General features: G+C 41.5%; 1 protein-coding gene across 4 annotated transcripts in view; it reads right to left on the reverse strand.

Moving 5' to 3' along the window:
* TNRC6C (trinucleotide repeat containing adaptor 6C) overlaps positions 1 to 17,568 on the reverse strand; it is a 283,773-nt gene that overhangs the window by 40,221 nt on the left and 225,984 nt on the right. For 3 of the 4 annotated variants that reach the window (XM_084492530.1, XM_084492529.1, XM_084492531.1), the window contains one exon: positions 796 to 3,387. In XM_084492530.1, the coding sequence (XP_084348656.1) occupies positions 796 to 3,387 (2,592 nt within the window). Of the gene's footprint in view, positions 1 to 795; positions 3,388 to 9,344; positions 9,595 to 17,568 lie in introns of those variants that run through there. The other variant, XM_084492532.1, reaches the window with a different exon arrangement.

The following is a 17,568-nucleotide window of genomic DNA, read 5'->3' on the forward strand; positions in this document are numbered from 1 at the left end:
CATGCTTGAGACCTGAAGTACGGAAGAGAACTGTTTCTTCATAAAAGACAACAAACAGAAGACAGAGAAACAGCATCAGCCTGGATTCATACAACTGTTAAAAAACATCTGCTGCCAAGAGATATGGTTGGTAGAAAAGAAACAGATGCTTAGTGTCTAAACAAGAACAAAGACTGACTAATAGTAACAGAAGACAAGAGAAGAGAGGTTAGCAAAAAGACACGGAGCTCTCAAATGGCTGAATTAAAAGAAGGTGCTAACTAACCATGGAACACCTGACAAAATAAATATGGATCAACAAGCTCAGGTTGCAGAGCTTTATTGACCAGATATTGTTTAAAGCTTTTCTTACACTCATTGTGCAGCCAGCCAAATTCCTTTCTGGTCCTACTTTTAAAACATTTTCTATTGCAAAAAGGTACAGTCAACTGGTTTCACTTAGATACGCAGTTTTCCAGATTTGCTCATTGGGACCTGCTGCAAGCACATTTCAGTTATTCTCACATACACCACTGCAGCACTGGCAAAAAGATCATTAAAAGCAACAGAAATTTAGAGAAACAGAAAATCCCTTGCCTGTATCATGTCTATATAAAGAATTAAAAATAAGGTATTTGAACTTAAGGTAACAGCATTGTTAACTGTTAACACTGCCTCAGAGTAAATGAATGCATTTATGCTATGACACAAATACAGGGTTTCTCTCTCTAATGCACAATTACAGAGTGATCAGGCTAGACAGCATTCAGCAATAATGGAACTGGTATAACGTAGCTTATAAAACTATTTTCATACCTGGACCAAGCAGCGGGGACCGGTTCGGCTGGGCACTTGACTGGTGCGATGGCTGAGGTTCAACCATGTTTGTGTTGATAATGGTGCTAGTGGTGGTGGTATTGGTTGTGGTACTGCTCTGAATTATAGGATTATTTCTATCCCACATGTTTACAGTCTTGTTGTTGTTGTAATTTGGGTCGCCCCAAGCTGAGGTACCATCATCGATTTCCATCTTGCGGCGAATGGACGGTGGGGATGGCTCTTCCCAGCCAGTTGCCTCACAGTTCTCTTTTTGTTTGGCTGGCACCGGCCCACCAACCCACCCCGACCCCGTCTGTTTTACAGAAGCAGCTCCTCCCCAGTTACTCACATTGTTGTCCTGGGGTTTGTTAGCCCAATTTTGTTGGGGGCCTGGCTTTAACGATTCCCCCCAACTTGTACCTGTATTTGCCTTGCTGTTTGTGCCATTTCCCCACCCACTGGTCCCAGACCTCGTGGAATCATTCCAACCAGACCCTGACCTATTGTCAGAGTCCCATCCAGATCCATTCTTCTTCCCATCACCCAAGTGTCCAGGAACAGATGACGAATCTGTCCAATCTCCACCTCCTGAAGTCCAGCTTGGATTTGATTTCTGTCCATCTCCCCAGTTTTGAGTTTTGGGTTTCTGAGGTTCACCCCAGGTAGGTGATTTGTCCTCCTGATTTGCGGTCCCACTCCAAGCGTGGCCGCTTTTGGCAGCAGCAGCATTATTAACAGTAGTAGAGCTTGCTGACTCTCCCCATCCCCCTGGGCCATTTGGTGCTTTGTTGTTATTGTCTCCCCAACCTGTATTTGTTGGAACAGCTGCAGGTGGAGAGTTGACCCACCCAGATACTGAAGAGGTATTTGTACTGTTCATGATGGACCCATCGTTCTTCCCCCCTGAGTTTGAAGATTGAGTAGCTGCACAACCCCAGGCCTCCGTTCCATTGTCATTCTTTCGTTCAGACCTTGGGGACTCTTCAAATTCCCAGGCAGTGTTTTGCTTTACAGGGGTCTGTCCCCACCCTGTATTGGACAGGACCCTGGGGTCAAGGTCATTTCTTGGCAACTGAACTTGCCCTTGGTCTATCATCCCTTTATCTCTCCTCCTGCCTTCTCCAGCCCCCTCCCTCCCAGTACTGCCTTCATTTTGACTTCCACCGCTATCGTTACTTCCTTCGCTAGCTGTGGTGCCAGATGCTGCAGCTTTGGCCCAAGAGTTCATTTGTTCATTGCCCTGCTGCATGGCAGGATTCGGACTGGTAACACTTGAGCCATCCCACCCCGTTGATCCTTTCCCGTTGATGTCACTATTGGAATGCTGGTTTGGGGGCTTGCCCCACTCACCGTTTACACCGTTACTGGCGTTACGGTTGGGGTGGCCCCAAGCTCCAGAATGCATGCTACCAACACCGCTGTTGCCACCGCCCCTGCCCCACGCTAGTACCCCAGGGCCAGAAGGAGGCCCCGAATCCCACGCACTCGCTCCGTTTCCTTCCTTTTGCACAGCACTGCTGGATCCATTTTGTTTAGCACTTAATGCTGAGTTCACAGTGTCTCCATTCCCCTGACTGAACCCAGAATTGCTGTTTCCTGTGGCAGGATTACTGGGGGACATCCCCCATACTGAACTGCCCATTCCTTCACCACTGCCCCCACTGACTTGAGAAACTGATGTTCCATTAGCACCAGGAAGGCCTTGCAGGTGGGGCGGGATGATGGCCCCCATACCAACAGCCATCCCCCAGTTCGGCAGTCCATTTGTCTGCATTGCATTGATAGGGTTTGGTGAAGAGTTCATGGGGTTAGTGTTATTTGGTCCATCAGTGTTAAGGTTCTGAGGTTGTACGCTGAAAGACACATTCTGAGAAGTGGACGTTTGTGGTTCTGTGCTCTCTTGCGGCAGCAAGTTTCCCCAAGCACCTAAGGTGCCTGTTGGGTTCCCATTCTGGTTGCCCATGTTCTGACCTATGGCACTGACTGGACTGCAAATACTGGAAGGGTTGCCTGCTCCCACAGTTCCTTCATGTCCGAGTACAGGCCAGGCAGCTGGATTGGCATTAGGGTTAAGGTTAAGATTAATGCCAGCATTTGAGTTGGAAGCACCCCAGCAGTTTTGACTTCTACCGTCTCCAATCATGTTGTCCATCTTTCCATCCCCACCGCTGGCAGAGCAGTGAGCTAGGCCAGAGCCGGAGCCTGCAGCCACCCCCCACACCCTGGCCGAGTTTCCGTTACCGTTTGCTCCACCAGCTCCAAGGGCACTCTGGTTAGAAGTGCTTTGGACGAGTGCTCCGTTGGCGCCATTATTGCCATTAGTTTTCTTTGTATGTCCAGTGAAGTTGCCTTGGGCACTCCCTGTAGCCATGCTACTGTTCTCTGAGCCACAGTTGGAGGCAGAGTCAGTGTCTGTAGTACATTCTGAGGCAGATTCAGTCTCAGCTCCTGTGATGGAAGGCCACGCTTCCTTGTCAGTCCTGTCTATTATCACTTTATCCCAGCTGCAGTTGCCTTCACTCCTGAAAGTGGGCTGCTGTCCCCAGTGGGAATTTTCATAATGGTCTCCCAATCCACTGTGACTGAGATCTGAAAGGATCCGATAAGGTTGAAAATGAGTCCACTGTTCAAGTACTACAAAAACACGCTCTTAAATACTGTTTTACATCGCTAGCAGTAATGATGAGCTCTGCACTGAAGTCTAAATCATGCTAAAATTTGGAGCACGGTTTCTAATATAATACAGTAACTTTTTCCACTACAAACTACCATGCTCATATTTAGTGTTTTTTTTTTTTGTTTTGTTTTGTTTTGTTTTAATCTGACAAAATTCTCAATTAAAATAATGGGCTAATTCCATTTTAGAACAGAGCAGTAAAAATATTTTTAACTTCTTGGTATACTAGTTAAAATAATAGACAATAAATACAGATAGCAAATACACTAAGCCTACACGAAAAATCTAAAAAGTGAATTTGGAGAAAACATAGAAGATCTGTAAGACTCATTATTTTACTGTTTTCATTCTTCAGAGAAACAAAGAACATCCAATAAAAATAAATGTCTGTCTACCATTAGACATTATATGCACACACCCGTCCTCCCCCCCCCCAACACAATTAATTTAGGTTTTCAACCCTTCCTGTAAATAAAGGAACAAAAACTGACAGCCATCTTCACTATACAGCATCAATTATAAATTTAAACACCATTACTACAACTTACATTTTAGCAGAGAACATAGGCATTTCTTAATAACAGCTTTGTTAAGAAACTTCGCTCTTAAAGGATTTACAAGGGGTTTAAACATGCTTTTTAACTTGCACATACAGCCCTAATTCCAACCCCCAAACCAGTGAAAACTAACATTATATTACACATATTCAGAAGACAGTCTATTCAGAGCACCTCCCACATCATCAAATGTAGGTGCTAATCCAAACAGTTTTTAAAAACTTTCAAACCTCTAATTGCTTGCCAGGGCGCAAAGTTAAACAGAAAGACACAACCATTCTCATGGTAAGAACTCAAGCTTAGTCAAGTTTTTGCTTTTAGTTTCTATCCCAGTTGCTCTCTACAAAGGATTTTTAGTACAGATTACTCCTTTTAGTTTCTTTTGATGGGAATTTTATTGCAAGGGATTCAGTCTGATCCTAGGCATACATACTGGAGGCCATATGCAGAACAGTTCTCCTAACTGGCTATCTAAAGAAGGGAGAAAACTGCATACACATACACGTTACAAATTTCAGATGTCAATTATTTTTACTTGCTCTAAATCTGCAGAAACATGACTTATTTTTATGATCAATTAGTCTAGATTAGATTTGAATAAGAAGTGCATGACTGTTTTGAGAGTAAGATGTATATAACAAACCTCCCAAATAAGCTGCTAACAGTGGATGACTAATATACATTGATTTGAATCACAAATATTTTGGTGTGATTAGCTTCTCTAACTGCTTCCAATTAAAGGTATTCCAACACTGTGAAAAAATGGTTCCAAGAATAGAAAAAGCGCTCTCTCTTTGACAAAGTCTCATTATTCACGTTTCACCTGTGGCTGTGCAAGCAAGAGCAGTGATTACTCAGTTGCCTCATGCAGATTATCAAGATGAAGAAAGAACACACTAAACCAGGACAGATTGCATCTTTTTTTTTTTTTAATCAATTGTAACAAAAGTATGCGTGATAAAGAAAGGAAGGGAAAACAGTCTTAGCTCATCACCTGTCTTCTTACGATGCCAGGAAAAGCCTAGTGTTTCACAGAAAGAGCTAAATAATTGGCATTTGTACGACAAATCCTACAGAGAATATGAACCAGCCACTTGGACTGACCTGGATTCCTGCCCGTACATGCGATGGCTAAAAAGGAAGAAAGCATCACATTGCTCCTGGACAAAACTGACTGGTTACAGAGCTGAGGAAGAAGGTTGAAAATTTACCTGATAATCTAGGTTTGCTATACAGGTGTTAAATAGAGACCAGAATCCCAGATAAGACATGGAAGGTGAAAGGAAGCCTGTGAAATGACTTAAAATGGGTCAACAGGGTCAGAAATATGAGCCAAGCAGCATTCTTAGCAGAGCACAAATGAACAAAGGAAAAAAGCTGCAGCGGCCAAGGCCAGAAGATAAGAAGTTGAGGTAACCAAGGAATCAGATAAGAGGAGTTATGTGAGATTTTTTCAACACAGTGGGTGGTGAGATTCAGCACTATGTTTCAGACATGTCAAAAAAGATTTAAAAGTGCCTTGAAATACATACTTTCAATAAAAGGGTCTTGTCAAAGCTGAAACCTCAGGTACACGTGTGAGTGCCTGGGAGAACAGCGGTGCTGCCCAAGGCAAGCGAGAGTCTGTGTGCAGGGCATGTTTATGGAGAAAGGTCAACAGCACAGTGCAGGATGGCTCGATACTCACTGAGGTGACACAAAGACCAACAAGATGAAATCAAAGGCAGCTGCTTGATTAACCTTTTCTTTTCTTTTTTAAACAAAGATGGTAGTTAAAGCAATGCGCAAGTATGAAAGCATTGAAGTGATAGAACGTAAAGGGAAGGGGTGGGAACAGAAGAGGAAGATGACAAAGCTGTGTAAGATTCAAAGGAGCAAAACCATTCATTATATGAGATAGTGGGATTTTGAAGAGCTGCCAGCGAACAAACAAACAAACAAAATTATGATGTGAAAGAACTATACAGACCAACAGATGGCCCTATTAAAATATAGCAAATGGCCAGGTACCTGAGCTTGGCTAAGCCCATCACTCCAGACAGCATCACACAAACACCAAGTTTGGCTCAGGAAGCAGCATCCACGCAGATCAAACGCCCTTCACTTTTCAAGGGTTTGCAATAATTGCTTCCTTCTAACAGCATTGTTCCTTTTACTGAGGTTCAGATTATGCCCCCAACAATAACAACTGACTAATCTGAAAGTGGTTACTCTTGTAAGGATTAAAATAATTCTGTTAGATGACATAAAATAAGTACTCCCGTTAACAGCAGTGTACCTGTGTTCCTCGGTCCCTGATCTGGAGTCAGCAGTATTGTGCTGGCAGCTTTCACAAGTAATGTGCTCAAAAGCCAAGCAAAACCTAAATCCAACCCCTTCCAGTATAACCTCTACAGCAATAGGACTATCAAGTTAAAAACAACAACAACAAAACTGAAAAACGTACTCAAAGGTAGTTTCTTGCAGATCCAGGATAGAAGTTGCCCCCAAAAGCTCCTTCAGTAACCAGCATTAGGTATTTCACTTTAGCTCCTGGGGTCTGAAACTCCACCTTGATTTTCTTGTGTGTTAAAACGTGACAGTGGCTACCACATAGCTAACAACCCGTCTACACAAATGACCTGCAAGAGCTCCTTGGAAATAACTTCAAGCCTCAGAGAGGAAGAGCTTTTCAGAAACAATTGCTTCACAGTCTCTGAATAGGTACTGGAACAATTGCTTCTAACACCAAAAGGCTGCTGCTATAATACTAGTAAGAAACAGGGCAGATTAAAAATAAAAATCACGGAACAAACATGCAGCTGCAAGACTGTGACTCTACTGCTAGGCAGATAACAGACTTCAACCACAGACTGGTCCTGAAGAAAGTAATTTTTTTTTATACTTTTGTCTCTAGAAACAAATACCCAAAAGATATTTTTCCATTTTCTCCAGACTAAAAGTAGTTCATTTCTATAAAATAAATAAGCATAGAGTAGCAAGGTCCTACTTAATCCATAAGGATTTTACACAAATAGAAAAAATGATGAAAGGAAAATATTTTTATATGATTAAATCTAGGGGATTTTTTGTTTGTTTGTTTGGGGTTTCTTTTGAACACAAATTCCTTCCAACTCTCTAGGAAACCGAGTCTTCATAAAAATTGCCAATATTTTATTTTATAAGCTGTTAAGACTGAAACGGGAAAACCATTAAAGTGTTGGTTCTTAAGAATCAGTTCCTCTTTATTCATGCAAAGATCTGAAATAAAGCACTGCAGTCTACCAGAAGCATTTCTATCCTTCTTATGAAAGATTTTAAACAAAGCATTACGAACAGGAACCACAGGTATTTTATGTCAGCAAATTGTAGTTCTGGTACACCACAAAGTCAAATTGATTTTTAAATTAGTACTTTCTGTTTGAAAAATCTTAATAATGCATCTTTTACAAAATAGAGTTCCCTTGATTAAAAAAAAAAATCTCCAGCAATCAGGAATGAAAAATTAATCTTATACTGAGATTAACAACTCAAATTTGTTTTAAACACACAACTTCTGTCAAATTGCAAGAATACAGGCTACCTGAGAAATGCAAAGCTTTTTCAGGTAGATCAGTGTTACCAATAAGTATGACTTTCTTTTTTTTTTTTTTTTTCCCCTAAATAATATAACAAGATGGGGGGAGATTGCTGGTGGTAGGCACTGCAGCCAGCATGCTTTACAAATTTCAATTCAGCTGTTCTTAAAAATAGAAAACGTTTTTAGCCGTGTTTGATAATAGAAATAATTAGTTGCAAAATCAGGTTAATGTTTACACAGATTACAAATGTAAAGTATGAGTAGACTGAAATGTGAGGAACTGTTGCATGCATGCATTTCTTTGAAAAGCAAAACACTTGGCCTGCACAAAGGCAAACACTTTGATCCTCCTCTAAAAACGTTGTTTATTATAATATTCCTTTTCATTTTTTTCAGCTAAGTTAAAAGTAACTCTACCTTCATAACTTCCATTACTGTAATTAGTTTGAACAGTATGCAGTAAAATTATGCATCCTCAGCTATGATATAACATTCAGCTGATTTACAAGCCAAAGTATAGAGATGGTGCGAAATGGCAAAGCCTGGGATAAATTTTTAATGACAGCCATATGATATGTATTAGATTTGATTTAAAATCAGACGAACAAAACAGACTACCCCCTTCCTATTACTAGTTTTATTTTTCTATTCATTTTAGTCAGCATAACAACCACCAGATTCATTGGCTCGTTCTGCTCTGCACAAATGACAGCTTACAGACGGTGTTGTTCTTTGCTTTGACATGCGAGAGAGAAAAAAAAATCCCCGAGGCTTGTGACAGTCCGACTGGGGATTGTAATCATCACACAAAGTTTAGTGATTCTGAGCAGGAAGTCAAGAATAAAGGACACATTGCTTTCTTCATCTGAAATAAATAGTTTAATTTTCAATTCAAGTTAACGGGAGATGATCTTTAAAACAGACTATAAATGAATTTTTCTAATTCTCAGTTTAATAGGAATTGCCAGAAATATTGAAGCATTAGATCAAATGTAGGCTAAATTTATAAAAGAAAGAAAAAAATGACACACGCATCTATTCTGAAGAATGAAATATAATGAAGTAGAAAATCTGTCAATTGTGGTGCTAACATTTAAGGTTACCTGCCACATTCAGCTCTATGCATTCACTGTCTGAGACTGAGGACAAATCTAGGAACTGTCATCTATTTGAAGTAACTTACAAAGCTAACTTACAAGTCTCCTATGTGTTATGAAGCTGAAATCTTGAAAAGCATACATAATCTGGAAAAACAGACAAAAGATGGAAGCATGGAATAAAACAGCTTTATTTTAAAACGAAGCCACGGTTAAGTATACGATTGGGAAAGCCTGTTAGCCCATTTTAATTTTCTGCACTACGACATCAAAATGCAGCTCATTTCCTCTGATGCTGAAACCTTTTAAATGCATTAAGAAAACAAGCACAAAATAAACAACATTCGCATTATTAGCAGAGACTGCACTAAACGCTAGCTCTTCGAGACAAAGCAGCAGCAGCAAACACCGAGTCGTTTCATTTTTCTGCTCGCTGCAATGGATCTTTAGCAAGCAGCTCGCTGTGAAGACGCCATTTTATCAAACCTGAAATGCAGCCAAAAGCTTAGGACGCCGCGCTGCTGCTCTCTCTCTGAAATGTTATGTAATAAATTGATTTAACAGAAGCAGATGCTATTTTCTCAGGGTTAGGGTTACTTTTTTTTTTTTTTTCCTCCCCCTTTGGCTCTAAAAAGGGCTGATGGGTAATAAAATACCTGAAGAAAGGAGCCGCCCAACCATCCTAGGAGACGCTACATTGTGTGCAGAGCTGTTCCCGCTCCTGCATCTACGTTCTCCGGGGCTCTGTGCTTCAATATGTCGGCTGTGCACAGTGTGAGCCTCATCCTGTAGAGCTGCCAAGAAAATCTCTCCATGCAGCGAGCGCCCAGACAACCTGCGCGCCGGGCCGGGCCTCAGCGCCGCTGGCTCGGGCCGTGCCCTCGGCAGGCTCAGCCTCCCGGCCCCTCGCTCGGCTGCGGGGCCAGCTACCAGCCGAGCTGCAGTTCTAAGCTTTGATTATCTAATTGCAGCTGACACTAAACCGATCTTCCTTCCTCTTTAAATTCTCGCAACTGTCACAAAACATTTTCACTTCGGGACCCAGCTACAATTAGCGCCCCGGCCGCTTTTCTTCAGGTTTTGAAAGTCAGCCAAAAGCGCGGGCGCGTGGTGCTGAGGCGCTGCGCCGCTGCCTCCCGCCGCCATCCTCCTCCTCACCACCCTCCTCCTCCTCCTCGCCATCTTCCTCCTCCTCCTCCTCGCAGGCGCTGGGGAGCGGGCAGAGCCGCAGCGCTCAGAACAAGTCCCATATGTGTATTGGCCCGCTGCCAGACGCTTAATTACTTCCCTGCCTCTATCTCCAAGAGATCTAGGCAGCCAACAGGAGAGCATATTAATCAGGGCCCTGGCTGTTTATAAACGTAGGCAGCAACTGCCCCAGACAACACCTCGCTCTGCCTCCTGCGCAAGGGGGAGATCTCCAAAGCCACCCGGAGACCTTCACCCCTCAAACACACCCTGAGCACAAGGGGGAACAGCCTCGCACTGCCGGGCCCCACACAGCACCACAAATTATGCATGAGCACACGCGGGGAACTTTTATCAGGGTGCACACAAAGATCTTCAAGGATAATTTATACACAACCTTCCAGTACGTCTAGTACGCTCTTCACAACTACTTCCCCTCCTCATTTCCCTTCTCTTCCTCCGGTCTGTCCCAAATACATACTAATCACACAGCAAACGCAGCACGTTTTAAATGTGCTGTCTCAATTCTTGTCAGGTGTTCATCCCAGCAGCTTTCTCCCTTCGCGCGGGACCGTACGCAGCCGATGTCTCTTTAAAGGTTTGGCTGCGCTCTCCGAATCGCTGCCACTTCACCACCACGGCACAATCACTGCTGCTATTCTTGGCTCCAGAACTGTTCCACTGAAGTACTCCTGAAAATAGTTGGCTTCCCTCTGAAGACATTTGCTCCCCGCTTCTTTGCAATAGTGTCTGAATGCTGGATGGGTTCAAATCTCTTTTTAAAAACTAGGGGCGCACAAAAATGAAATCTTCTGCTTGTTTTTGCTTCCATTCAGAGAACTCTTCCACATGTAATTGGGAACTAAGCTCGAGAGTCAATAACTTCAAAGGCCAACACATTGTTGTGGATCATTATACTCCTTTTGTACCAACTATAAGTGATGGAAATTTTCATTAGTTAAAATATGTCAAAAATGGAAGAGAAAGCACGTTCCCACGGCCCTTGTAATTTTCTTAAAAATACAGTAAAAATTTTCTGAAATCTCCTTCAACTTATGGAGGAGGTGCTTATAGACAACATCTAATAAATGTTGGCCGTGTTTGCCAGGCTGGGACACCCAGGGAGGCAACACAGGACCCCAGGCAGGACTCCAGAGCCCTCAACCAAGTCTGGGGGCAAAGCATTGCAGCTGCCCTTCCCTGCCCGCCCCATCTCCAACCACCTCTGCAGGGCATGTGTCCGATAAACCTGAAATCCCTATAGATTCCTGAAGACTAAAAAAGGGGATTTGAGAGGTTATGACCTCTCCCCTGACCTGATATGCACCAGGTGATATTTCCCCAACCTAGCAATGATGCCCTGTAACAACAGACTGCAGATTCCCAAAGTGTTCTATAGTTTTTGTACTCTTAAGCTTTTCCTAATATCTACCCTTCATCTTCCTTGCTGAAAATTAAGAAATAGTATTTCTCATCTGATCCATCACAGGCATACAGCACGTCATTTTCTTCGTTGCAGCATTTAGGCATTGCTGTGTGTGTAACTCTATAGTTTTCTCTAGACTTAGCAGCTCCAGTTCTCTCAACTCTTTGCAGATCTTGTTCTCAAGACCTCTCCTCATTCCTGCTGTGTTCCTTTGGTCTCTCTCCAGATTGTTCACCTCCTTTTGACAGCACAGCACAGCACAACACCCCAACCTGCACTCATCAGAGATAAGCAGCACCTGTGCCTCGCGGAAAGCAGCATCGTCTGCATGCCTCAGCGTGTCCATCTTCCTTCCAACAGCATGACCGTGTCACCACCTCCAGATCTACTTCTGCAGCATATTCCTCACGTAATTCTATTTCTGTACCTACTTGTTCTGGTCAAAATAAAGAACCTTTCCGTCTTCTTTGTTTCTTATTCAAGCAATTGCACGATTTTGTCACCACTATTCCATATGGTAAATCTCTTCCAGTTGCCTTGCAGTCTTCTCTAGTTTGGCATCATTCAACAACTTAACGAGGGCTGTTGTTTATAGCCAAATGACTGATGCAAATACTGAAGAATAGAAATTTGCACAGTTGACTTCTATGACATATTCCCCCCCCATTTCGCAATGCCTGTCACACTGCTCGGACAGGAACTGCTCTCTGACACAATCTGCTCTCAGTAAATCCATGTTGGCTCTGCTCTTATTTCTTTACTAAATTCTAACTACATACAAATAGCTGTTTTGATTATTTTTTCCTAGTATTGTTCTAGAGGGTTACACTGATGGATCTATAATTCCCCAGTTTCTCCTTTCCTGCTTTTTAAAATCAGTTGTTTTATTTTCTGTTTTGTAGCCTTCGAACGCTTAAAGAGTGCCATGGGGCCAATTGCTCCAACCATCCTCAGTGTATTCCACTATGAATTTCATCGGTTCCAGACAATTTGAACCATTTCCTTAAGTACTCTAACTTACTGTAGCCTTAAGTTTTAAGTCAGTCATCACTTTACAGATGAGGGAGAAGGCACTTAAAGTATTCTTGAGACTATCCATCAATGGTTCTCCCTGTTGAACATCACACCAGCTCCCTTGGCCTGCCTTTTATTACTAATGGACTTAAGAAAATGTTTTGTTGTGTTTTTTGTTTGTTTTTTTTTTTTTTCCCCCCCTCTCTAGTACCTACAAACTTCCTTTATAGCTGCTTGTAGTATCATATCTGTTTCGTAAGCTGTATGAATTCACCTTTCCATCACTTTTCATGTTGCGTTACTCTCTTTCTGCTCTTCCCACAAGGACCAGACTCCTATTTCCTTCTCATTTTGACCTTAGTTAGTTGCTTTCTACCTTTTATTTCTCCTGCTACTGGGTATCTGCACAAGCTTTGTCAGAAAACTGCCATCTGCACATTCTAGAAACTTGCCAGACTCTTTGTTTCCTGATCTTTTTTTTTTTTTCTTTTTTTTCCCAACAGACACCTGGGCAGTTTATTTATCTGCCTACCACTAAATCACAGCCTTCTACAGGAAAACTAGAGATAGGATACAGATCTACTGATTCCAAAGCAAATGCAGTGGCCTTTGATTCATGATGTTTTTGTACAGCCATACTCTTTGAAAATGAGGGCAGCAAAATATAAAGGCACCTCAGTTATTTATCCTTTTACAGATTTCTATTTTTCCTTCTCCCAGTGAAAAATTCTAATCACTGTCAAATAGATTTGAAGCAGCAGATTTATTTTTCATGCTCTGCTGCCTGATGTCAGATAACATACACAATACAGAAAAATTCATTCCAAAGATTAGTTTGCTGATGAGTTTTTACCATCATTTTTCATTCATAATGCCCATATTTATGCTACACTGAGGTTTCTACTTCTCTATCTACATTCAAAGCATTATATGGGTTTTTTTGAAAGTTTATATGTGAGACAAAAACCCTTACTAGCTGTGACTCACTTTCCACAGACTTTCCCATTACTGTATTTCAGAAAATATTAATCATTCGGGAGCAAATTCCAGACAGTACCTACTGGCTGGATCCCATTTCCATGTTAACTGTGTATTTTCTTCCATGCATGATGTTTTTAAGCTTCCTTTTGTCTAAACATATACCTGACACGAGTGACCTTTGGCAACATTGTGTGATTTCCAGGGATACGCACCAGACTGTAGGCACTACTGAATGCTAAACCAAGCCCTGAGGAAAAAAAGCAAAATTAACAAAGGTGGTCACCACTCGTGCAACCTCCTGTGGTATCAGGACACCCTTTTAGAATGTTAATTTGATGAGACTATTAGCAAGAAGTTGAATAAAAAAAATAAATACTTGTGAATTCTGCATTTTGTGATGCATAACATCAAATTGGATCCCCCTAATAGGAAAACTTTTACATAACCACGCTGCAGAAAACTTGTGAATAATGATGAGTTGCACGGGGAACTGCTCTGCAAGTTACTGCCAACACCCTGTCAAGTGATGTAAACATTGAAAGCTTTCAGTTTTATTGTAGATATGCACCATGTATTTGCTATACAGTTACCTTTTGCAGAAGTGAAGAAGAAATAGCCAATCCTTGTGTTTACAAAGAAACACCACCATTTTTTCATTTAAGATCAACAGCCAATATACAAAAAGGAACATCTTCAGGGTATTATTAAAATAAAAATGGAGGAAAGGATGACTGCTATATTAATATATTCATTCTACAACTGTTATTTGCTATAGAAAGTGGTTTGGTCTGGAAGGGACCTCCAGGACCACCTTGTTCTAACCCCCTGCCATGGGCAGGGCCCCCTCCCACAGCCCAGGCTGCCCCCAGCCCCATCCAGCCTGGCCTTGGGCCAGGGATGGGGCAGCCACAGCTCCTCTGGGCAGCCTGGACCAGGGCCTCACTGCCCTCTAAGTAAAGAATTTCTTCCTTATATCTAATCTAAATCTACCCTCTTTTAATTTAAAGCCATTACTCCTTGTCCTATCACTACACCCCCTGGCAAAGTGTCCCTCCCCAGCTTTCCTGTAGTCCCTTTATATGTATCCTTTACAAAGGATCCAGAAAAAAATAATCAATTTTGAAAGTTTCTGTTTTTAATTCCATAACTTGCCAAGTAAAAGCAAAGTCACAGTAATGTTTTGCCAACAGAGACATTCTGCTAACAAAATTACACAATATTGCCCCATAGAGATAATGTTCAGCTCATCATTTCCATCGAGGCAGTTTTCACATGTGCTTTGTCCATTAAAAAAAAAAAAAAAACAACCTGTTTGCCATGCCTCCAGGAAATCAAGCTAAATCTTATTTCAGACTCTTGAAATGAGACTTTATTTATATGCTTCAGAACTAATTATGCATATAACATGCCTCACCTGCAGTGATCAGAAAAGTTCTTTAAGCTAAACTGAGCAACTGTTTAAGCATGTTTAACTGTTTAGTTTGAAGGTCAGTATTGCTTTGCTAGATCTGATGAAAGAACTGCATGTCAAAGCTTATCTGTGTTGTCCAGCTATATTGACTGCTTTTCGAAGAGATATTGCCTCTCCCTAAAATGTTTTCCCAGATTTGACTTCACAACCTTACAAGACCACTCTATTAGAAGGAGCTCTAAAGTAACCCACAGCTAGAGGATAGGATGTTACAGCAGGGCAGGATGGAAACAAGGATTGTCAGACATCATTTTAACAGTAAGGGTTCTTTTATCCTGCTTCCTCAAAATTTATCTGTAATAACGTGAATACACGCACATTTATAAGAAGATTTAACCTGCCACACGATGGCATCCAGCAGCTTCCAACTGCCCAGAACACTTATTTCAGCATGTACACACCATGCCAGAGGCGTCAATATGAGAACTGCAACTAAAAATATATTTTAAATATGAAATAAAACTTCCAGTTTCAGAAGGAAAAAAAAAAATCAGCACAGAATTCGGCACCAGCCCACAATAGGAAAATAAATCTGTAACTGCTGTCAAATTCTCGTTTCCTCCAGAACAACAGATACAACAAATTAAAAGTGTAACTCTTCCGCTTCCACAATGATGATGTGGTGAGTATCATTTTGTCTACTGCACGAATTACTTGCTTTCATTTCTTTTTAGAATCTGGAAACGTGTTACAGATCAGTTCCACAAAATACTCTCCTTGCCAATGCAAAAGGAGTGCAGAAGTTTCATCGTAACTCCTAACTCCTGCAGGACATGCTACATTTCTTTTGAGTTGAGGGATATTGGTTTTACATTGCTGAATTGCAGAAAAGTGAAAGGTATCTTCTAGAAAACCTGATTACTTCTTTTGATCTTTGTTCTTACAATCATCAAACACAGTGGTTGCCTGGAGACTCCTCTACAAACTTCGCAATTTGTACAGAAACAAAGGAGGATGCATTACTCGATGTTTTTACTCATCCGTGGTAGTTTCCAGCAGTTGCCTCAATTCTTGTAGATAACATGGCAAAAGGACCATTCCAGTAATGCCCTACACCTCGATGAAGGAAGTTAACTGTTCACCACATATGTTGGAGTTAGCTGACCAAGTGGGGAGGGAAGAGATAAAGAGCACCACCTTTAAGTAAAAAGAGCAAACTAGACTAGGTATCAGAGTACTGCCCTTAAATTACAGAAATAGTTTAACTTCTCTGTAATCTGGAAAAGGATTACAGAAGTGGCATGTGAAGAGCCAGCTTTGTTGCTCAAGATAAGGTTCTGGAAAATTACTAATCTACAGAAAATGCTCCTACAGAATATAGTTTCAGAGTAGTTAACAATGAATAAAGGAGTGTTTCCAAGGGTAAGATATCTAAAATACTTTGTGCGATTTGAAATATTTCAATATCTTCTCTTAACAGTTTGCTTAGTTAATATTTTACAGATTACCTTAAAAGGGAAACAAAAAAATCACTACTCTCATCCACTTCACTGATATTTCTAAATGATAAACCTGACAAAGAATATATTAGTGGTCATTAATTCCCACTTCCCTTACATTGGCAGAACATCCTTTTTAATTCACAACGTTGCAGTTAAGAGTTCTGATAAGTGTTTTGGATAGGCCAAGGCAGTAGATAACGGAGACTGATGATAAGAGAATAAAGAGATAAAATAGGGCAATTTTCACAGTGAAGAGCCTGGCAGTGCCTCTCTAACAGCTTTCCCTGTATCCAGATAGCTATAAATAGGTCCTGGAAAGAACGTGGTTGCATAATTTCAAGTTAACTCTGAAGGAATATGACCCTATAAAAAGAAAAGCTACAGACATGAATTTACATTAAGCATCTTCAGGATACAGGATGCTAGCTTACAACGATCCTGGCTCTTTGATTAATACCAGGCCATCCATCAGAAGACGGCTACTCTTGCTCAGCCTAAGTATAAAGGAGCCACACACAGAGCCTTGCTTGGACAGAATCCAGTGTGTGTCTAACAAGCTCTGCTCAGGCAATCAGGCGACCAGAGGGAGAAAGCCCGAAGCGACTGATGTTCTATTGACAGCCTCCAAGCTTTGAAAAGGTCTCGTAATGTTCACAAAGCGACTGCTCTGCTGCAATGCAGGTGCTGTCTGACAGACAAAATTCCCATTTCTAGTGGATCAGGCACCTACGCTCATTTGTCTGGACAACTTTGGTTAGGTTGCTCCTTCTCTTCACTTCCCCAGAGAACTTTTACTCCCAAAGACTTGAGTAAATGAAATACCCTGGGAGCCAGTGCTAGAACACGGTCCTTCCTGAGGATAAAATAAAGCAGAGCAGTCTCCTTCTGATAGAGCACTGCTCGTTCAGAATGCTCATTTTAAGAAATCTGTATTTTCATATTCACAAAACTATGAGCCACAGCTTGGATTAAATTTCATGGAAAATTCACAGTTAACTGTAAGAGTTTTTCAGGATATCAAATCCTAAAATGTTTTCAGTTACTTAAATCCTGATAGCTGAGATGAAAAGGCTTTGACCTTCCCTCACTTCTTTCGTCTTTGTGCTTGTCAAGATGAAGACAAAGCCAGTATGAAAGACCAGTTTTGAAGAGAAAGACTGTCAGCATGCGTATTTCATGGCTACAAGGGTCCCTGAGGAGTGAGATGTGCTGCACTCCTCTCCCAGCCTCACTAAGCACACAGGTGCAGTTGTTGACGTTATAATCTGAGCTAGATTTTTTTCTCCTGTAACTGTTCTTAGTAAATGAACTGATGCTCCACCTGCTGGTAAGAGAAATAAGCGAGGTCTGTATTCAGT

The sequence above is a fragment of the Aythya ferina genome (genome assembly GCF_964211825.1).
Source record: "Aythya ferina genome assembly, chromosome: 18".
NCBI classification, from domain to species: domain Eukaryota; kingdom Metazoa; phylum Chordata; class Aves; order Anseriformes; family Anatidae; genus Aythya; species Aythya ferina.